This window comes from Protopterus annectens, chromosome 8.part0 (genome assembly GCF_019279795.1).
Source record: "Protopterus annectens isolate FY-2018-M chromosome 8.part0, PAN1.0, whole genome shotgun sequence".
In the NCBI taxonomy this organism is placed as follows: domain Eukaryota; kingdom Metazoa; phylum Chordata; order Ceratodontiformes; family Protopteridae; genus Protopterus; species Protopterus annectens.
In genome coordinates, this window is record NC_056741.1 from 919143670 (window position 1) to 919167359 (window position 23690).

The window sequence follows — 23690 nt, forward strand, 5'->3', positions numbered from 1 at the left end:
TGTTTTTTTCGTTGAGTTAGTTCTGTACTTCTTCCTGGTGGGTACAGCTGCTTCTGTGCAGCTGTTAACATGCTTATGCAGTAAACTCTCATTTAACCGGCACCTACATGGATTGGTAGATGCCCGGATAACTGTAGTTTCTGGTTGCTTGAGAGTTACTATTAAAAATATCCCTGACTAATACTATACACCATACTATTTGGTTTGATTTGTTCTTAGGTTGGGGAGAGAGGGAATTTATTCCTGTCTTACTTTTTGAAACTCTGCAACTCTAAAAATGTAAGGTATGTTTGTGTGTGTGGGGGGGCAAAGTGCAACACATGAAAATTGTACTGTACTTCTTCAATATTTTTTTGCAGGTTGCTTGAGTTCCATTTAACTGAAAGCTTATTGTATATGGTTTCTGTGAACAGTTCCGGCTAAGCATCAGTGTTCTCAGGGTTTATGGAGCTTGAAATTTTGCCAGGTTATCACTTAACAGTAGGAGGTTAGCCTTAGAATAGTTACTGTATATTCCAGGGTTAGCGGGGGTTCCAGGTTTATTTTTGCTTCAAAGGAGGCTATTCTGTGGTCTGAACTTACCAGAGAAAACATTGCCCTACGGGGTGTGCAGCACTCTCCATATTAGTGACGACCGGATCCAGTATGTTTGCACCCGTGGTCAGTGTATTGACACACTGGTCCAGAGAGTTTGTGTTTACAAAATCCAGGAATGTCTGTGCCTGTATGTTTGGTGTTGCATATAATTCCCGGTTAATAGTAGGGTAGTTAATGTCACCCATGAATATGATACTGGGTTTGGATGGTGAGTGTTTCCAAGAAATGTATTTACATGGTATGGGTTTCATGGGTCTTAAAAGGGGGCCTATAACTTTCAAGGAATTGGTATGGGATTTTGCTTATCATAATTTGAATGTGAAGGATCTCACGTGCATTGTATTGTTTGACCAGCGTTGAGGTATATTTATTTTTTATGTAAATCAAGACATCACCTTTTGTCCCTGTCAGTGTAGCAATTGGTCTTAATATGTCGAAGGCATTATAGCCTTGCACTGCCAGCGTGCTCTTGCAGCTTTAAACCATGTTTCAGTGACTCTACAGATGTCAGCATTCTCTATGGCATGGAGAACTTGGGGGGAGTGGATTTTTTTGTTTAGACTCCTAGCATTGAGCAGTAAAACCTTTAGATTTATTTGGTGTTGATTTGCTATATTGGAGGTGCTTTCAATTTGGCATTGCCTAAAAAGGCACTATGGGGGAAGCCAATGTCTTAACTAATATTCAAAAGCCTAGAGGGGAGAGGTGCAGACCATCCCTGGCAAAGCAGAGTGGTCTGATGACCACCACCTTCCATGCTGACAAATATTTCACCCCCTTAGAATGACACCAGAAACTAAGCCAATTATTAAAGGCAGTCATCTTCTGTTCATTTTGTGGCATCATCATTGGAGAAGTTAAAATACTGCTCAGTGCTTGGCTCACCAGCCTGGGACACACATTCCGAGAGTTCCATGATGTCTCTCTTCACATACTCGAGGAAAGTATGTCTCAGGTCTTTTACACCTACATAGATATCATCTGAACTTTTGCATACTGACATTTGTGCAGCTTCTACATGGTCCAGTGTTCCTACCTTTATAACTCATTAGAAATTGGACATCTTGACTAGGAATAAGGCAGCATTTGGCTCCATTGTACTCCAAAATATCCTTCCTTGAGGACCACCCATGGTTACTATAACTGGGGACTCTATTCAATTGGTTGAGGAATGGAAGGAAAATAGTGTCAGATATAAAGGTTATGTACTCACCATAACTGTGCATTTGTGTTGTCTGTTTTCATGTTTCCTCAACCTACCACCCTCCACCCCATTTCCTACTGTATATGTTCATTTCATGTGAGCTCCTGGTATGTCCTTAGGGGTATTTTCTGTCAGCCTTGCTGCATGAACTCCAGTCTTCTCCTCCTCCTCATCCTCCTCCTCCCTTCTGCTGTAGCTGATATACAACTTAATTTAGAATATGCTGATGGCGGAGTATCCTTTTAGTATAAATTGGTAGGCTGACTAGAGGACAAACTTGATCTGAGGTAGTTCAGGAGAAGAGAGGATTATGGGTAAAGGGAGGAGCTCAGGCTATGAATCGAAAGTTTAATGAAGTAGCCAAAGTCAGATCTGAAGCCAAAGTCAGATCTGAGACCCCTCGATTAATAGGGACAAAAACAAACAATGCAGTTGCATAGTTATGGTGAGTACATAACTTTTATTTTTCACCTCCTAAATCAAGCAGGGTCATACATGATATTCCTGGTGTAAATTTAGTCTGGCCATCTGATCATCAAGTCTAGCCTTAAAAACAGACAAAATAGTACTTTGCTTGACCTGTGATATTAGCTTGTTTCATCGGCCTGGAATACGTTGAGTTCCAAACCTCTCTCTCCAGCTAACCTTGTTTATTTATTGGTCTAAATTTAGGTCCCTTGTATGGGTGTTTGTAGCACCACTGTTTTTTGAAGATATAGGAGGCCAAGTAAGATTGTGTCTTCATGACTTGAAAAAAGAAACATAGGTCACCTGTTGGCAGGTTACTTGAGTATAAGAAGAGTCATGCTAATCTACTGGGATAGTTGAAGGATTTAGGGCCTTTAATTTTGGTTGGTAAAAAATTGTTGAGGCCTTTCCAATTGAGTGGTATGCTTGGATTTATACACAACAAAGGAGGCATTATGTTCTGTGATGGGTCTTGTAAGGGAACAGTGAGTACACTTTGGATTTTGAAGATATTCCCTTAGAAATGAACTGGGCTGGATAGAAAGATTTCTTGACTATGATAGAAACATAATGATCGCATTAGATGTCTACATAATTACCAAGGTCTCTTGTGACTCTGTCTGTTTTAAGGGGATTGCCACCTATAAAATATAAGGTGGGAGCAGCTTTTTCACCAAACACTACTAGGTTTTGATTTTTTTTTTTTTTTTTTGCATTTAGCTTGAGACTATTTTTAATACACTGTGTATGTGCATATTACAACCCTCGTCTGTAAGGTTGATTATCTGTGGACAAGTTGATAGCAGGGCTTAATTTGCGATCATCAGCAAACTTGGTTAACCACACTTCAGGGATATTGGCTTGGATGCCTGCAAAATAAATGCCAAATGAGAGGGCCCAGCACCAATACATGTGGCACCCCACTAGTTAAAATTTTATATTCAAAAAGGTTACCAGTTACTGTTACTGCCTGAGTTCAGTCTGGTAGCAAGTCTGCAGTCCAGTGAATAGTGTAAGTTTGCCTAACTATTCAGTAATACCAGCATGGGGGATAGTGTCAGAAGCCGTGGTCAGGTGAAGATAAGCAGCATGCATGTAGTGAACACTCCACAGCCTCGCTATCATTTTCAAAGAAGTTTGTTAGATTCAGGGGACAGACAGTACCCTTCAAAAAACAGAGTGGAGTCTAGATCAGGTAATTTGCTTAGATCTGTTAGCTCAGCTGTGATACTTTGCATGGTTTTGCATGTTAAGCTTCTGTATAGGGGCTACCCTTTTGTAGAGAAGTCAGTGGTTGTTCTGCAAGCATCAGGGACATCCCCTTTAGATAGACTGAGGTTAAACAGTTTACGTAGAGACTCTGATTGTGCATACTTTCTATTGATGAAAATGCTGCCTAGTATTATTTTTAGCCTTTGAAAGAGATGAAAAGACTTGTTCCATGCTGATTTCAGGGTAACTGAATTTTCAGAGATAGTGTGCACATTAGTGTAGGTAGGTGGGGTAAAGTTAGCACAGACTTTGTCTACCAATATATTTTCTATATCCCTGGGATTTGGGATGTGTGATGTTGATATGGGTGCGCTCATTGCATTGCTGTATATTTATTCCATAACTTCCTGACTTAACTGAGGAAAGATTTGTAGTTTCCCTTGATGTCTGTAGCAACCTTAAAGTTTGTACTTTGCTTTACATTTTCTAATAGTTCTCTTAAGTTCCCTGCTGGCATGTTTCAGTCTTGTCTTTATGTAGAGGCATGAAGATTTCTTACAACTTTTCTTTACTTTCCTTCTATTGTAGTAAAATTTAAATACTGGACTTGCACCAAAGAGGCTTATTCCTGAATTTGCCATTAGCAAGGACTTTTCTATGCAGCTATTTAAATGATAATAAAAACTGGAGTCAAATATGGCAGACTTCTCACTTGGGTCATTTTGTGGGAGATTATTGGGAATTTTGCATAGATCGTCCACAAGCTGTAGTAGTTTTGCCCTGTAGAGTTCCCTAAAGACAGCCTCACTTGCTCATGGTAGGGTGGAGCCATTAAGCTTAACAGAGAAGGTAAATGATTTGTGGTCTGATTTAGCCAGAGGTGAGGTACAGGTGGGGGCTAGGCTGGTAAGGACTGGGTCAAGGATATTAGAACCTCTGAGTAGTTTTACAATTTGCTCTAATGTATTGATGTTAACAAAATCTAGAAAAGTATGACCATATACATTTTTAGAGGTGTCGGTGTGCTAGTCAGTGCTTGGGTGGTTAAAGTTCCATAGCAAGAAGGTGTTTGGTTTGATATCTAACCCCTCAGTGGCATTACGCTAATTCCCCAGCAGTTTTTCCCAAAGGTTATGGAATCTGTTGCTAACAGTAAAGTAATAGTGGGATTTTTTAAGGGTGATTATAGCTATCTAGGAGCTCCAACTTGTTTGTGGTTGGTATGACGCAATGTAGTGGTGTTTCTGACAGATGTAAATACTTCCCAGCAGTTACCGAAAGGTCTGAAGGCATGATAGGCACTACACCATGGTACAGTGTGAGCACTCTCATTGCACTGAAAATGTCTCTAACTTCGCATATGTGTTTCAGTTAGAGGAGGACATCAAGTTCTGGCATCTGTCTGCTTTGACTCCTGACAATGAAGAGTGCTACCATGGTGTCAAAATTTGTGTTTGAGTTAGCTAAATAGCTAGTATGCTGAAGCCCTGTGAGAGGTACAAGTCATCCCTGGCATAACAAGAAGTCTTATCTGCCATCTCATCCCAGGCTGACATGCACTTGATCCCCTTAAAATGCCAGCAGCTACTTAATCAGTTGTTAAAGCCAATTAATTACCTTGTCTTGGGATCTTGGTATCATTCTTGGTGAAGGCATGATACTGCTCAAGACCAGTGTCTTTCTTGCCTCTAACACATTAATAGTAAGCTCCATCATATTTCTCTGCATGTCTCTCTGGGTAGAGTGCTCAAGTCATTCACTCCCACATGGACCACCACTAGATCATAGTTGTACTTGTCTGATTTAAGGGATGTTGGGGTCTTTGTGACATCACTGATCCTGCCACCAGACAAGCAGCTTACAGTCAACTCTGTTCTTGTCCAGGCTAAGTGTTGAGTCTCTATGTTTAACCATATAGTCACATTTGTCAAAGACGTGGCTGCAGACTTAGCAGGCCTTATGGTCTTATGGTCTTAGACCTGCTTTTCTGATGACTCCTGGGAGATTTCTTTTGGGAGTTGCAGTATGCTGAAGTTAGAAACAGTAGATGTTGCCTTGTGCTCTGGAAGCTGAGGTAATTTAGAATGCATGTGAGGAGGCTATGCTATTTTTTTCTTTACAACCTCAGCATAATTTTAAGTGCTTAGTGGTCTGTTTTGGATGTATAATGCTTACCAACAGTGAGCTGATGTGAGAAGTTTGCTTTCACGGTTCTTTAAACATTTATATCTATCGCAGATTGTACTATCAGTTTGTAGAAGCAATGAACAAGTTGGTAAGCACAGGCAGTTACTACACTGCATTAAAATGCCTAATGTAGTCAAGACTTCACAGATTGGGTGAGAGTAGAATTTTGCTATATTACCAGAGAGTGGAGGACTATGAGTGGTCATAATTCTTGTGGGTTGAAGGGGGAGTACTGTAGAAAACCCTGACATTTTATTGATGAAATGTTTAGGATGATACTCAGTTAAGGTTATGTAGCAGCTAATCATAGCAGTACTTAGCGAAGAGACAGAGTTAGGATTGACATGAATGGTAATTCACCTGTTGGCTGCTACCTGGCTATTACTTGTTCTTTTCTCATAGCAGCTATAGTAAGCTAGTAATTAGTGTCCCTTTGCTCCTTCTCTCCCCAAAAGAAAAGCAGTAGCACTACCACTGAGCTGGCTCCCGAGAGTTAGGCAAGAATCTTGTGATGATAGTCTAATCCCAAATGTTGCAGGGACCTGTAAGCTTGCTGTAACCTTCTCTTGGTAGATACCCTGGATAGCCACATTCAGTAACTTGGTACAAAGAGAGCTAAGCTGCACAGTGTCCCATATCCAGACCATTCAGGGGAGTCCTATACACATACTGCCAGTCATAGACAATCATGAATCAATGTCTCCACCCGTCTTCTCAGACCAAGAGCAAAATGGCACTAATTTCAACCTGGCTCCTAAAAAGCAATTTTCAGGATTTCCAGTCATTCTTTATCTCTAAGGAGGCTAGAAAATAATGTCTCTCTCTGTTCCTTCTCTCACCAAGAGCAAAACAGAAGTACTAATCCGAAGCTGATTCCAGATAAATGGTTTGTAGGCTACTCTTGATTTCTAGTGTTGCCTATATGTCTGTAATTTTAAAAGTAAGATGGAATAAAATGGATTAATACTGTACATATTGTATTGTGCTCTATGCCGTGAGAAGATATGAAATAGAAGTCAACTGAAGTTTTAACGATCTAAGAGGAGGGCCTTCCCATGTTAAACTTCTAGTGCTGATTGCCATACATGAGCTACTGGGTTTAATAGCACAACAGAAAAAGGGCGGTTGGTTGGGCATTGAAGTCTCACCACAGCAGCAGTCACGGGTACATTGGCAGCTACAAATGATAAAAGCCTTTTCCTGTTTTACTACTACTGCTCATCACCTCCAACAGGTAACCAAGACTTGAGAATTGAAAAGAAATATTTGCATACATGCTGTAAGCAATAACTTTTAAACCGCCAAGAAAAAACAAATTTAGGATAAAATAAATGTAAAGTTAAATTTAAGGTAAAAATACAAACCGAATAAAAATAAACAAGGAAGTAAAAAGACATTTTGCGTCACTGCTGGCACCTCAGCTAAACAAAGCCTTCAAGGAAGACGAAATTTGACGTGCTATTAAATACTAGTTTTTACTGCCTTGCCATTTTTTTTTTAGTTTAAATTTAAGGTAAAACAAACCAGTAAGAAGGAACAAAAGTATGGAAACAATACAAATATGCAAACCTTAAATGAAGAATTCCAAATTATTGTCTCAACAACAGCAGTCCTAGATCAGTGGCAGCTCCAAAAGAATAAAACCTTTGCCTGCTCTGCTTAGCTTAAATGATAATCGCTACTTTTCATCTCCTACAGATCAGCTAGATTTCATGTGGCTGCAGTCAGAGAATTGAAAAGAAGTGTTTGTTAACTTGCCCTGATCGATAACCCTTGAAACTCTAAGGGAAACAAGTTTAAGGTAAAACAAATGTAAAACAAACTGCAAATAAAGCAAAATTATAGAAACAGTGCACATTTAAGATCAAACAAACTGTAGGAAGAAAGACCAAAAGCATAGAAACAGTGCAGAATTCCATAGTAGTCTCACAATAGCAGCAGTCATAGAGCAGTGGCATCTCCTAAAGATTTGACTATGCCCTGTGACCTGCTCATGCACTCTTCTTCACATTCACAGGCAAGGACTATCTTCTCCAGCTTGGGTGGCCTGCCCACATGCACCCTAGGATGTTTCCTTGCCCAACACATTCCTCCACCTCCTTCCCACAGCATTAGTCTGTCTTTTCCTGTAGCTATAGGTATGGCTAACAAGAGCCAGCAAGTCACCCCCCCCTCAGAATGGGCACCATCTTCTGCCTGGCTTTTTGTATTAAGCACCTTAGCTGCTAATCAAAGTCGATCACTTGGTCCATTGTCAGGCCTTTATCCTTCTGCAGCACTCAAACAAACTTGTATGACTTTTTTTTATTTATTTTTTATTGTCACAGTGGCTATCTAAATCTACCTTTAAAATAAAGGAAGATTTTTTTTTATTGTTTGCATTTTCATCATCATCACCATGATTTTACAGGAGGCAACAGTGTGTGCATGAATGCTTCCATATATGCGTGTTGGGAAAAAAAAAATCTAATACTGTAACTTGTATGTGTAGTATGGTAAATAACTCCACACGTTAAAAAGTGCTCTAAATTAATATATTTTAATGTACTTTCTAGTGGCATGCGAGCACTTACTCTGTTAATACTCATTAAAAATGCAGTGCATTATGGCTTACAACTTGAATGAATGTCATAAAGTGGTGGCCTTAACTTATTATTTTTGGAATGGTAAGATGTGGGTTATGGAATAGTAGTAGTCTCTTATTTCTTTAAATAAGACTATAGTTGTTAGCCCTGCACTTTGGCCTGAGAGGTAAGAGTATCTCATTAAAATTGTTTGTGTTTTCATTTACTGATTAGAAGTTTTAGTCATAAAATGTAACAGTGCTTATGTGGCCATTCTTGTAGTGTGACATTTGTATATGGTGCTTTTTAAGAAGGCCTATTTTGTGTGAGTCCATGATTTCTGTATACACTTTTGGGTAACAGGAATTCTGTTTTACCGTAACACTTTTCTGGGTGAGGTGCCAGATTTGTCTGTGTGCTAGAAATTATGTCTGCTGTAACTATCTTAATGGCACAGAGGCAAAGCATCCATCAGTAGTTCTGGCAACCTGTGTTTGGGTCCAGGCTGAGGCCACTGGAAGGGTCAACTGTTGGGTGGGAGGGGCAGGATGACACATGAAGAACAGATCCTCTGTCTTGAGGGTTGAAGTGGATAAGAAAAGAGTTTACTGCTTGTGCAAGCTCTAGTGGAGACAAAAAGCTTCAGAGGCTAACATCTGACATTTGGGGGGTTATACAATTACCTTTGCCTGGTGGATAGATGCACAAACTAGACATACTGACATCAATCCTCCTGGGGTAGATTGCTAATAAACTTCTAAATAATGGCTTCTGCTGCCCTGTTTGCTCCTTTCCATTGGATTTTTCACTTTCCAGCTGTTAATTTATGCCATAAGGTGGCCTGCGCAACAAAAGGATGCATCAGGGGGTGGACAGAAAGGAGCAGTAATGGGTATATGAAGAAAGTGGAGTGTGGGAATGTGCTGTTGGGTAAACAGTGTGCCATATGGGGACAGAGAGTAAAAAAAAAATGGAAATGATGTCCGCTGTCCTCTGGCCTGACATTTTAACATTACAGCTGTCATTGACTCATGTCTAATTAGCAAATAAGCTTCAGTAACATAAAGTGTGTGCTTAAACAAATGGCTATAGTAGCACATTAAATGTATTGTAATTTAAAACATTACTTTCTTTTTTACAAAGTGCTTTGTTTTTAAGGACTCTGGAGTACCTTATGAAACACCTGGCTAGGCTTGCAAGCTACAGCTCGGAGACCAATATGCATATTAAGAATCTTGCTATAGTATGGGCACCCAACCTCCTCCGGTAAGAATCCAATGTCTTAATTACTTTTAAAAATAGTGTATGAAGACTGACTGTCTGCCAGAACATTGATTTTATTTTCCTTTAATGTTTTCAGTAGCAGCCAAACATTTAGTTGAAAATGTGTGTTATCAATATTTTTTATCCTGTTAATTAACAATTAGATTATTTGACATGTTTTTTAAGCAGGAATATATATATATATATATATATATATATATATAAAAAATGTAAAAAATGTTTTTTTTATGTATGTGTATATAATTCTACATAGGTACTAGGCTATCGGCCCAAGGACCTACGTAAGCCTAGCCAACAAGGTTCCCTGGCTTGGCTTACGCCACCCAATTCATAGATTCATAGATTAGTACTAGGCTAACTGCCCTTGTGAGCCATTTTAAGCATAGCTAATTATCCCTTGTGAGACTCAGACCCTGCACCTTGTGTTTGTAAGGCAAACACCGTAACCATTAGGCCACCCTCCCAACTATTGTGTTTGTATGTGTTTGTAGGCAGTGTGAACCATTTTGCTGTCATCCATTGATTGCTTTGGTGACCTTCTCAAAGAAGTCCACTAGGTTGAGTAAGCATGACCTGTCCTTGAAACCAAATTGGGTTCGGTCCTGTGTCTGGGGGTGTCTTGTGTCATTACTGAGCATTTCCATGGAAATTCTTTCCATGGTTTTGCATATGAGACTAGTGAGACTTATGGATCTGTATGTTCCAGGGTTTGTAAATGGTCCACCTTTTGCTGAGTGATTGCTGTTCTCCGTTCACAAGACAATGAAGCCTGTTTGGAGGCTGTAGTTAAATATCAATTCCAGAGGGCCTGATAGGCCATGTTTCATGCTATTTAGAAGGATCCTGGAATATTGTCCTGGCCAATTGATGCAGTGTTCTTGGCCTTAGAGAGAGCATTAAGGACCTGTTCCCTAGTAAATTTGGAGCCAAATTTGTCAGCCAGTAGGTTTGCTATATTATTTGGCTCACTATTGGTGGCTCTATTTACAATGAGCTGTGCACACAATTGTGTATTGCCTTTAAGGTTACAGACATAGCTAAATAGTGGCTTGTGGTTTTCTTTGGCCTGGGAAACCAAATTTGCGTTAAATTGGCTTTGGTAGACTTTGTCTGTCCTCTCAGGTGTTCATTTAGTTTGATGGGAGTGCTTTTATCCTGCCGGGTGCTGCACCTCCTAATTTTTGCCATGATTTTCTTCCTTCTGTTTTACAGCCTATTGATGTTGTGATTCCACCAGGGTGGCTTGTTTTTGAGTTACTTCTTTACTTCTTCCTGGTGGATAAAGCTGCCTCCGTGCAGCTATTACCATGCTTGTATGGGGTTTCTGTGAAGAGTTCTGGGTAGGCAGTAATGTTCTCAGGGTTTATGGGGAATTTAAATTTTGACAGCTTATCAATTAGTAGTAGGAGGTTATCCTTAGAGTAGTTCCTGAATATTCCAGGGTTAGCAGGGGTTCCAGGTTTTATTTTTACTTCAAAGGAGACCATTTTGTGGTCTGACTTTGTCAGAGAAGACATTATACTAGGGGGTGTGCAACACTGTCCCATACTTGAGAGGACCAGATCCTTTACGGTTGTACCCCTGGTTGGTGTATTGACAATCTGGTCCAGGGAATTTGTGTTTACAAAATCCGTGAATCTCTGTGCCTGTACATTTTGTGTCGAATAAGATTCCAAGTTAATAGTGGGGTAAAGTCACCCATGAATATGGTATTGGGTTGGATGGTGAGTGTTACCAGTAAGTTTAAATGAATGGTATGGGTCTCCTAGGTCATCGAGGGGGACCTGTAGCTTGCAAGTTAGTGATGTTGGATTTTGCCTATGGTAATTTGAATGTGAAGATTCACAAGTACATCATCCTATTTGACCAGCCTTGAGTTATATTTATTTTTGATGTAAATCGAGACACCTCCACCTTTAGTCCCTGTCTCTGTAATAGTTGGTCTAAACATGTGGAAGGCATTATAACCTCGGACTGTCTGTGTTGCTGTCCACTGCTTTAAACCATGTCTCAGTGACCACACAGATGCCAACATTCTCTAGGGTAAAAAGAGTGGATTTTTATTAGCATCAAGTACTAACACCTTTAGATTTTCTTTGTTTTGATTTGCTATGTCAGAAGTACTTTCATTGTGGCATTGCCTAAAAAAGGTACTATGGGGAAAAGAAACGTTTTATCTAATGTTCGAAAGCCTAGAGAGGAGAGGAGCAGACCATTCCTGGGAAAACAGTGTGGTCTGTTGTCCATCTCCTTCCATGCTGACAGATATTACACCCCCCCTTGGAATGACACCAGAAACTAAGCCAATTATTAGTCAGTCATCTTTTGTTTATGTTGTGGCATCATCCTTTAAGAAAGTAAATTGCTGCTCACTGCTAGGCTCACAAGTTTGGGACGCACATTCTTTAGACCTCCATGATGTCTAGTCTAGGGAGGTATGTCTCAGGTGATTTAGCACTACATGGACTATGTCTGAGTCATACTGTTACTTGTGGACTAATGACATGAGTGTATGTGTAATGTGGCAAATCCTAGCCCCTGGTAAGCAACTGACTGTGACTTTCTCCTTTCTCAGCCTGGAGTGAGGAACGTCAGTGTGTCTCACAATGGAGTCTCAAATGGCCAGAATGTTGGATTGTGTGATGGCTTGTCTTATGGGCTTAGAAGTAGAGGCTCCGTGAGATGTGGCTGTATGTGTTGATGTGTGTGTTGTTTTGAAAGAGTGCATTCAGGGCTGCTAAGGGCATTTGTTACGTGTACTTCATCTAGGAGGTCTTTGAAGTTTAGGAAGGTTACATTTAAGTGCCTCAGCATATTTGGGTCTGTGTCTGCTTTGAATTGTGTATGATGGGTGCAGATTGTGTACTACTGACAACCTTATAGCCATTAGGAGTGCTTTTATGCGAGAGCTTTGCCTCCAGTGATATTGTGTAAAAATGTGGCGCACATATCATATCAGTTTGCTTGAAAATGAACTGGTTGTCAGTAAACATGAGACAGCTTCTACATTGCCTTAGTATGCCCATATCCACCAAGCTGGTAATGGAAATAGTGGGAAATTTCATATCCATGGCAACAGACCCTTTTTTATTGATTAGACAGTTGGACTAAGAATATAAAGTAATGTCAGGAGTATCTGGCTTGCAACTCTGAGGGCAGTGCTTGCTACTGCAAACTAGTTGTCCTGTGTGCAGCTCGGTACTGGTAAAATTTCATTTGTGCTTTTACAGGAAAAGTGGCAACTTCAAGGTATTTGTGTCTGTACAGGGCACTGCCAAACATTTGAGGGGAAACTAATAAGTATAACCTGATGATTTATGGATGAAGTATTTAGGCAGATGTTCTGAAGTTAGATGCAAATCAAGCAGTCCCTATGGTAAAGAAAGAATTAGCATATCAAGAATGATGAAAAAGAGGGGAGTTACCTGAATGGCTCGTGCCTGGCTACTACCAGTATTGGTTTTGCCAACAGGTTCACACTACTGGGATACAATGCCTCTTTGCTTCTTCTCTCACAAGAAGCAAAACAGTAGCACCAATCCCAAGATGAGAATCAGGCCATAGCCAGTTTTGGTAATCCACACTCTTGTCTTAGATGATACAAGGGTCTGCAGGCTTGTTGTATCCTTTTCGTGGTAGATGCCTTGAATAGCAACCACACCAATCGGGAAGGTCAAGCAGAGACACTCAGTGCCCAGCCAGAAACAGTCCGGGATCAATGCACTATGCTCTTCTCTCACCAGGAGCAAAACATAAGCACAAATCCTGAGCTGGCACCTATGAAGCAGTTATTAGGCCTTCCAGTGACCAGCAGTCTCCATTAAATAATTACCCTGTGCTCCTTTTCTCACCAGGAGCAAAATGGATGCACTAATTCTAAGATGAATACTGAGAGGCAGAATGTGTGCTCTTCAATTGGTGGTCTTGGAGTAAATGTTGGCGATTTTAAAGGTAAGATGGAAAAATTGGTTAATATCCTAAAAGCTGCATAGTGCACTAAGCAGTTGGATATGAAAGAGGGGGCTAAGTTAAGCTTTAGCTGTCCAACTGGATAGCCACTAATTTTAAAAGAGCAAGATAGAGTGGAAGAGGGGGGACTTTGTATTCTGATTCTCTAGAATACAGGGGGATGGCCAATAAATTTAAATAGTTGAAGGAAAATGATTTTACAAGAATAACAATTTTGTGCTTACTCAAGATAGCCATTGAAAGAAGAGAGGGAAGGAGATATGTGGTCAAATTAACATGAGGGGCAGGCAGCTAGCAAGACAGTTGAGTTTAAAAATATAACAGCACCACGATGGAAAGGTGGGGAAAAACTGAATTCCTGTGTGACTCACAAGAGGTACAGCTGTGGTCTCTTTTCTAGTATAAGTATGCAATTAAAAGCAGAATATAAGTAAAACTAAGTGTAAAGAAAATAAATCACAGTTTTTTAAACAGAAAACTGTAGTAAAGCAAAACAAAATGCAAGATGGCACAAACAAATTAATCTTTCCCTTACAGCAAGCTGTGGCAGAGTCTGGATGAGCTTTTCCAGTAAATAATATGCCTGTATATATGTGTAGTAGTTTTAATATGTGTGTGTGTGTGTATGTATGTGTGTATATATATATATATATATATAATTTTTTTTTGTAAATACAATGCATTTGTGTGTGTACGTATGTGTGTGTGTATATATATATATATATATATATATATATATGTGTGTGTGTGTGTGTGTGTAAGTAAAACTATATAAATATGTACACAAAGGCAATGTATTACTTGTGTTCTACTTTTAATTGCATATTTAAACTAGGATAATGACCGCATCTCTCTTGTGAGTCACACAATAAATTAAAGCATATATATAAATATATAAATATTTAATATACTTGTGTATATGTAGTAATTTCATGTGTAAATATCTATGAATACTGTGTATTCATGTATACACACACACACACACACACACACATATATATATATATATATATATATATATATATATATATATATCAAGTGTTTACACGCAAATGTGTATGTATATATATATATATATATATATGTGTGTGTGTTCACATGCACATATACATATATATATATATATATATATATATATATATATGTCAAATGCACACATACATATATATGTATTCACACACAAAGAGAGAGGGAGTGCGGATGGTGGAGGACACAGGCTGTTATCTGAAGCATTCTTTCTTTTTTTACTTGCAAGTTGAGCTAGAAGTGGCAAACATTCTTTAGGAACCTGTGACTTAAAACATTGTTTTCCTGTATTGTCAGTTAAACTAGCATTTCTGAGGATTACATCTTACAATGCAAGCTTCTTACCAGTATTTCCAGGTTAGCCAGTAACTTAAATGTCGATGTATCCTTTACCTTATGCTGCTTTTTCCAAACAAAAATTGTGATCCTTCATAGAAGCCTGGGAGCTCTCCTTCTTCGTTTTTTTTCTTTGTTTTAAGGTTTTATAAATTTGCTTCTTCTTAAAACTTTATTGATTCTTTTTCTATTGTATAGCACTGTATTGATGTCTTTGATAATTTACTAATTTTTTCCACACAATTGGCTTGTTCTGTTTTCTAAGTCTGAAGTCAGGCATGTCCCCTGTGCATTGCATGCCCCAGAGCATTATTCCAACTATGACAAACATAAGTCCATTTTGAACCATGATTAACAGTTTGTAATTTGCTTTAGTGAATGTTAAAATTGTTGAATTCTTGATGTGATGTCTTTTTTGTCCATTCCTCAACTGATGGATCTCTGATCCGAGCACAGATCTGACTTTGGCCACCTCATTAGACTTTGGCTTTGTAGCTCAAGCTCCTCTCCTTACCCATAACCCTCTCGCCTCCTGAATTACCTCAGATGTTGTTTGCCGTTTCGGCATTTGGATGTGTTCACCACTAGCTCGAGTAGTTTGCGGGACAGATAGATAATTTCCTTTTTATCTTCATCAGTTTTTCTCTTATTTTCACCCTCCCTATTCCTTATTAAAAAAAGGATTTAAAATTTTTCAGGTTACTTATTTCTTCTCTTCTAGTCATCAGACCTTGTGCCTGTTTGCTTTTCTTTCTTACCTGTTGGGTATTCTTCCACCTACTATTGTTGGTACTTATTTTTTCTTTCTGTTGTATACCTCTGATATTAGTATTACCATTGCTGGTATTTCACCCTGATTTATATACATTTCTTGTTGTGTTTTATTGTAATGTCTGATAAAATGGCTTCAAAAGTGCTGTTCATATGGTCACAAGATCCCTAACTCAGATGCTACTGACGCAAGGCAGGTCATCTTACTACTAATTAAAGGACAATAATGGGATTCTGTTATTAAATGTTCAACTTCTCTGTCCTTTTTCTCCCTATTTACAGTCTCTACTATTAATAAACAATACAGCATTTAAAATATTTTAAATTGACTGTTTCTCTTCACTAGAACAGTACCTTACAGTACTGTGGTGGTTCCACTTTCAAAAACCTTTTATCCCACCCTGGAAAAGCTTGCTGCTGTCTCCAATTCATTGATGTCATCAAGGCCAATTAGTACAGGTTGTTTTCTGGCCAATTTCCTCCCCAAACTGACATCACCGCGACTGTCTTAAAAAAAATCCACCCATGCTGTGATGTCACAGCTCTGTGGTCTTACCCTTAACCATAAGAAAGTAAAGACTAGAAGAAGGAAACTGTCTCCTTCTGTGAGCTGTCAGTCACAGCACGTAACACCGCCATTTACCATTAGCACTTTGACAGCTTGGGAAGTTAGGTATGAGGGAGGGTGGGAGATGAGTCAAAGTAGTACAGTTTAGGCTTCACAAAAGACTGCAGTTTAGTCATTCTAAAAAGAAGCAGCAGTAAAAACATATTTTGAAAATATGTTCTGTGGTATTTGCACTGTTTTTGTTTTACGTGGTCATTGAACGGCATGAAAACTAACTGACTGAATGACAGCATTGTATGCAGGTAAAATCAATGGATTCACAGGAGCTTTAGGAAGAAGGAGGCCTGCATGATGTAATTTTTTTTTTAGAAATGAGCACTGCACTGCAGGATACATAGCATATCAGGATCACTTCAAGATGCCAGACCCCTTGAGGTCAGACTCAGAAATTACATATAAAAATATTTAAAAACCTGTAAATAGTCCCATAGTGATGTTAATATGTAGGAAACACCAAACCATGATGAAATAAACATGTTTTTTGAGTTTGGGGGTGTGGTTCCCCTTTAAGATATTTGTGCTGCATTTAACCATCTGGCTGTTGTGGAGCTCAAAAACAAACTTATCTTAAAAGGATTATGTCTCCACTTCTTCCTCTTCATCTGGAGCTCCATCCTCATCCAAGAATTCTTTGAAGTCAACAAACGGAGATGCAGCTGATAGATCTAAAGATTAAAGGAAACACTCCTCCTCCTCCTTTGGGCTCAACTCTGCTCTAGAATATCACAAGAACATTGGATCCAACCCCTCCAAAACCTTAAGATCCGACTTGAGCCAAGTCAGTCTCCATCTGCAAGATCAGAATTCTATCAGTAGCCTGTTACTTTGAGGGTGCACTCACCTTTCTTGCATGAGACAACTCAAAGGGTATCCTGTCCACCCTTGATTTCTTCATCCCTCAGGTCATGTAGGAGCCTAAGAGAAGCAGATGTGTACAGGCTGATGAGAGAGTTTCTCAGAACCCAGATTCAGGTGGGAGATATCCCGGCTCTCTCTCTCATCGGATCCATAAGCCCTACCTACAGTTCAACCCCAACTTTTGACTCCTAGTGTGATCTGTCCACTGGTTTTAGAGTCTACGGACCCAAACTTACAAGATTGCCTGTGGCAGATCTGAAGGTTTGGTCTTTGCCTCCATCACCTTCTCTGATCCAGATGACGACTGTGTCAGAGGTGGAAGAATCTTGGATCAGGAGCACCAGCACCAGGTCCGGGGATTTGGGTTCAACTCCATTGTTTTTGCAGAGCCATCCCTTCCTCTTGGACCCTTGTTACTGGACAGCTCTGCTTTGACCTGTATGTAGAGGTAGGTTTTTGGGGAGATTGGGTTCTGTTCTGAACAGGTGGCTTCATCTCCTCCCAGGTCGGGACTTGGTTCCCCCATGGTCTCTCTCTTTGAGGTAGTGGGGAGTGTGTTTTCCATCTCCAGGACAAGACATTCTCATCCCTCCCCCCTTGGGTCCACTCCCTCCTCAGCTGTGTACTGTGAATCCTGAGTCATTTTATCCTGCCCCATTGGGACAGCCCCTCCTAATCGAGCCTGGAGATTGTCCTCATTCGGGACTCAGCTTGCACTTCAGAATGCACTCTGGACTCTCCCATTAGGGAGCCTCCTCAGAGGCATACATGTGAATGTAGGCACTTAGACTCCCTACAGAAGTCTTTAGCTGAAGACACTGACTTTGATGAAGAGGAGTCCTCCGGATTATCCCTTGAGGGTGTCTCTTTTGGTGAAATCCTTAAACTTTTGACACAAGGTTGGTAGGTCTTTTAAGCCCCTTTCCCAAGAGTTAGTGCTTCTCGAGGCTTTGAGTTGGCTAAGCTAGGTCATAAGCAGCCCCCCCCCAACAGATGAGAAGATGAACCGCATCTCCTGCTGGGCTTGGAAAGATCCGGATGTCATGGAGCCTGCCCCAATAGGCCAGATAAATACCTCGTTGCACTGAAGGATAGGGCCCATTGGACCAAGGGTTCACCAGTAGATGCTATGGTACTAGCAGTGGCTACTAAGAAAGAACTCCCTGAAAAAGAGTTCTTCTGTCCATCCCTTGAACAGAGAATCCAGTGCATTAGACAGATTTGAGAAGCATGTCTCTGCTACAGTGACCTTTGCCCTCTGGCCACTGAACTATTTGGCACACATTCCAAGATTTCAGAGGGAATTGATGAAGGAATTTTCCAATACTTTCTCAGGGTCCATATCTGCGGAGGATAAGCAGACGGTGAGGTTAATTTCTCATGCTCAGAGAGAGTATAGATGGTCACAGGCTCAGGATTTGATATAAGAAGCCATGCCTGAATGTATCTTTGTGACTTTGCAGAGCCCTTCAGGATGTCATTCATTAATGTTCCCTTTGATGGATCCACCTTGTTTGGCCTTAAGATGAAGGAAACTTTCTGGGAATGAGCAGGATGGGAAGACATTATCTACCATAGGGATATGTTTTTCTAACTCAAATGACTTTCTCACAGAATCGGAGAGGAGGCAGAAAGATCTGGTTCTATAAGATGCAAGGGTGTTCCCAGGACTCCTGTGGAGACAGATCCACTGTGGCAGAGGAGGGAACTCTAATAAAAGACGTTGTCCACATGGCAGTGGTGTCCTGCAACATCAGGTTTTCAGAGATCCTTTTTCTGAGAAGCCCTTTTAGCACACCTGAAGGGTTACCCTATTGCTGCACTCTGGAGAAGTTAGGAGTGCTTATCTCTGCACCCAGAAGCCTGGACAGTGATTACCAAAGATACTTGGGTGCACAGAATAATATCCAGAGGTTATTTCATACCATTTTTTCCTTCTACCTCCCCAACAGGCCAAAAGAATTTGCAGTGTTCCACCTAGTCAGGGAAGTGCAGCAGTCATAAAAACAGAAAAGCTGCAGAGAAAAAGGGTCATCCAAGTGGCTCCCCAAGACCATCAAGGATCCACAACCTATAGAATCTTTTTAGTGCCAGAGTATAAGGAAACCTAAGATCAGTTTTGGATCTCTGCAGTCTGAATGATTTGTAAAACATTCAAAGTTTCGGATGGTCATGATTCAGTCCATTCTGCCACTGCTACTGTAGGATAATTGGATGTGCACTGTAGATCCCCAGTATGCATACTACCATATCAAGTTGCACAGGTCTTCCAGGAGTAACCTAAACTTACAGCTGGAAGCCAGTCACTGTCATTTCAGAGCCATGCCCTTTCGTCTCACCACAGACCCCATGGTGTTCACCAAATGCATGGCAGTGGTTGCGAGTCACCTGAGACTGTGTGGAATCTGGGTGTTTCCTTACCTCAATGACTGGCCTCCTCTTTGCTTCCACCAAACCTCTACTTATTCAGGCCAAGTATTACTTGCTCTATCTGTCCTCATCTGAGTATCACAGTGAACTACACCAGATCTTGGCTCTTTCCCACTTAAGCCCTGGAATTCATTGGTGCTTGTCTGGATACTGTGACAGAGATCTCAAGGTAAAGCAATCAGTGGAACCAAGCATTACACATACACACTCTTCCCCCCTTTCAACCAGACTGGTATTACATCATCTCAGATCAGTGGCAGCCTCAATAGTTTTGGTACCTTTAGCAAGATTTTACATGAGGGTATTGCTGTGGACCTTTGTGATTCAATGTTCAATAGGGTGTCACCCTCTGACTGCAGCTATTAGAGTTACACATATTTGCAAACAACCCGTACATGGTGGATTCACTCAGAAGTTGTTTCTCTGGGCCACCCTTTTATTCTTCCAGTATCCAAGACCACAGTGACTACGGATGCCTTCAAACTGCAGGGGGGGGGGGTTACTTGGGAAGGACTGTCCCTAGCACGTGATCTCATTTAGAGGTCAATCTTCACATCAGTATCCTAGAAATGAGAGCAGTCTCACCAGCGCTGCAGGTGATTAAAGATGTTTTCCCTCCAAGGATGGTTGCTGTTCAGACTACCATCATCTGTGGTCTGGGACATCAACAAGTAGGGGGAACTCAGTCCTACCCAATATATCATGAGGCATTGAGAATATGACAGTGGGTGATCTCTACTTGCCAATTTGTATTGGCAGTGCATATGCTGAGGAAGTCCAGCATGCTAGTGGATAAATTGAGCATATTCATTTTACTTCGTCATGAGTGGTCTCTCAATCATTTGGTGGCAGAAATGATATTTCACCATTGGGCCCAACAATGCTACAACCTCTTTGCTTCTCCCCTCTTTTCCAAGTGCAGCTGATACTTTGCCCTGATCCATTCAGCGGGGTAATCACCGAGAGACTCTGATCCATGATTGGCCCCTCAGTCTCCATATGCCTTTCCTCCTGCTCATCTCATTCCCAAGTTTCTTCAGAAAGCATTTTAGTGGAAAAGCAAGGGTAATCCTCATGGCACTATTCTAGCCTCAACAAGAGTAATTAACCCTCCTGTGGCCTCACCTGGTTCACCCTCCATGGGTGTTGGATCCTAATCAGTGCCTCTCTCTCACCCATCTGGGATACTTCATCCAGATATTCAAACCCTCAAATTGATCGCAGGGTATCTCCACTTCTAGTGATGGCTAGAAACTCCATGCTTTCTTCCCCAGTTTGTCACATCCTTACATCATCCCATAAAGTTTCCACTAAAAGGATTTATAAGAGCAAATGGAAAAGGTTTTCTGTTTCACCCCTCTAGAGACAATTAGACCCCATTTCAGCACCTGTCCCAGATATTCTTGACTTTCTTGCTGCCATTTTCAATAGTGGAGCAGGTTACTCAATAATTAAGGTCCAACTTGCTGCCATTTCTAATTTTCACTTTAGCAAAAAACAGTCTTCTTTGGCCTGTCTGAGGTTATGTAAGGCCTTTCTTAAAGTTAACGTTTTAGTTCATCCTCCCATTTAAGAACCCCACTTCTCATTGGGATTTAACAGTACTACTTCATGCTTTGAGCCTTTGGCCAAGGTCGATTTAAAGTTCTTTTTTTTTTCTCTAACAAGAAACATCTCTTTTAAATCACCACTCATGAGGTGGGCAATTGCACATTAATTTAAATGAAAACAAGCCTTACTGACTTATCTCCAGCCGCAAGTGCCATACACCACTTATAATCTATCCAGTCACTGTCAATCAAACCACCACAAAGCTCACTCAGTTCCTGCCCTCCCCCAAACCCCACCTTTACCCAGAACATCACTCTGCATGCATTGCTCCCACAACTCCCATCCTTTTCTGTGAAATTTGCTCCCACCTCCATTTGTCCCATTCCTGCCACCATATTAATAATTTCTGGTACACCTGGTTCAGACCATGACTTCCACTTTCCATCAACCACCCTCCTGGCAGCCACTAGAACCAAACCCAAAAAGGCTCCACTATGGCCAGGCAACTCTGACCCTGTATGTACCACAGCTCAAAAAAATCACCTCCCTAGCTACACCAATCCACTAACCCAGTATCCCTGCTAGAGCAGTCTGCAGAGAACTTCCAAAGTCTGCCAACCCCTCACACCCCCAAGAAAATATGTTCCCAATCACCTCTCTCCTCCTCATCACACCTCCAAATCTGCACTCCATCTGAGAGAAAAATTCTTTGGAGACCACTTGGTTACCAAAATACCTATGCAGACATCTCCAAGCCAACATCCCAAATCTCCAGACTCTGACGCACACCTAGGAAAGACACACATATCCCCACACCATCTCACTGTGAGCCACTTGTCCAGTATCCCCTCCCAATCCCCCCAACTTTCACTGATTGATTCCCACAGCCATCTTGCAATACCCTATATGCCCCACTAACTATCCCCTCCTCAGCAGCAGCCTCCACTCTGGACTTCACCAAAAACTCCACCAGTGCTGGTTCTCCCCTCAGGATCCCCCCATTTCTCTCTCCCTGCCCACACTCTGATAACACCAGTCCCAGACAGGGAAGGCAATCTGTAGCCCTCAGTTCAAATGAACACCTGACCTCCTACCATTCCACCTTCCAACCCCCTCCAATCACCTGCTTTAAATATCTTGTCCCCCAGCAGTCCTCTACAGCAACCTTTAGCCCCTCCCCCACCCTCTGCACCCCCTAACTGCAGCCATCTACATCGGCAGAACCACCCCCTCTACATCCCCTGCCAGCCCAGCTTTGAGAGTACCCTCCACCACCCTATGAATATAACACTCTGTATAACCATTGCCACTCTCCCCAAGGATCTGCATCCAAAGTTCCAGTGCCCCCTCCACCCTGAACCATGGCCCATTGCCCATGCTGTGCACAGGAGCCTCAGCTGTGCAGCTTCAAGGTGCCCCCTCCCAAATCAGATAATCCCACCCCCACCCTCCCGACAGAATCCCCTACTCCTCACTAACTGCAGTGTACAATTTCTGGCTGACAAAAAACATGCTTAACCCATACACAAAACCAAAGGGATCACAAACATCTCCATTTCTTGCATCCTGCCACCCACATCCACAAAACAAAGCTTCCAATCTCTCAGTCCTCATATCATCCCTTGCCCTGTCTTCTCCCACACATTCCCAGCTACTACAACAAAATCTTCCCAGGCACCACTGAACCAACTCATGTATGGGCACACAGCCATCACTCGTATTTCACCCCAATTAACCTTGCATACTGAAAAGATCCCAAACCATCCCAGAATGCTCCAGACCACCAACACACCCCCCCACATTTCCTTCAGGTATAAAACAGTATCATCTGTAAACAAAGCCAACCCTCCTCAACCACCACACCAACAATATCCCCGAATCTTTGAGTTCCCCATCCTCCCCCAGTGGTTCCAAACATATTGCAAACAAAGAAAAAAGAGGACACCCCTGCTTCCCATCCAAGTAGAACACATCAGAGAGGAACCCCACACCTCAAACTTTGCCCTCGATGCCCATACACCCTCCCAATCAACCCTCATGATTTTATAAGAGAATGCAAATGCTTCCACTGCCCCAGTCACAAAGTCAAACACACTCAGCTAAATGCCCCCTCTGTACCAAGACCCACTTACAACAGTGGTACTGTCCCACACACTGCCTTCCCCTGGACTATCACCACTCTACCAGAGTTGCCAAATGTCTGCCTCTCCTCCACAAAACCACATCGATCCATATCCATTAATCTTGGCATCACCCCTGCTACTCTTCCAGCCACCACAGACACAAACACTTTATAATCATGGTCTAGAATTAAAAATTGGTGTACACAAAGTTGGATCCGATAGGGTCCTCACTATCCCCAGGCACCACAGCCACCACCACTCTCCTCTGTGATGTCACATACCTTCAAAACACTGCAAAGCAAAACCTTGCCCCCCCTCCAACTTTCACAGGAATGCCACCTGTTCCTGGGGACTTTCCTGTAGAGTGGTTATATATCATCATTTTTATTTCATCTCCTCCTATCCTAATTGTTAGTATTTGAGCCTCATCTGCTTCTGACTTGGCATATTTAATTCTGACATGCACATTTCCATTTGTACTT

General features: G+C 41.3%; 1 protein-coding gene across 1 annotated transcript in view; it reads left to right on the forward strand.

Annotated features, from left to right (window-relative positions):
- The window catches only part of ARHGAP33 (Rho GTPase activating protein 33), a gene marked incomplete in the record, with an annotated part of 3206105 nt that overhangs the window by 2118852 nt on the left and 1063563 nt on the right, over positions 1-23690 (forward strand). Inside the window, 1 exon segment of the mRNA XM_044080442.1 lies at positions 9391-9498. Within this exon segment, the coding sequence (XP_043936377.1) occupies positions 9391-9498 (108 nt within the window).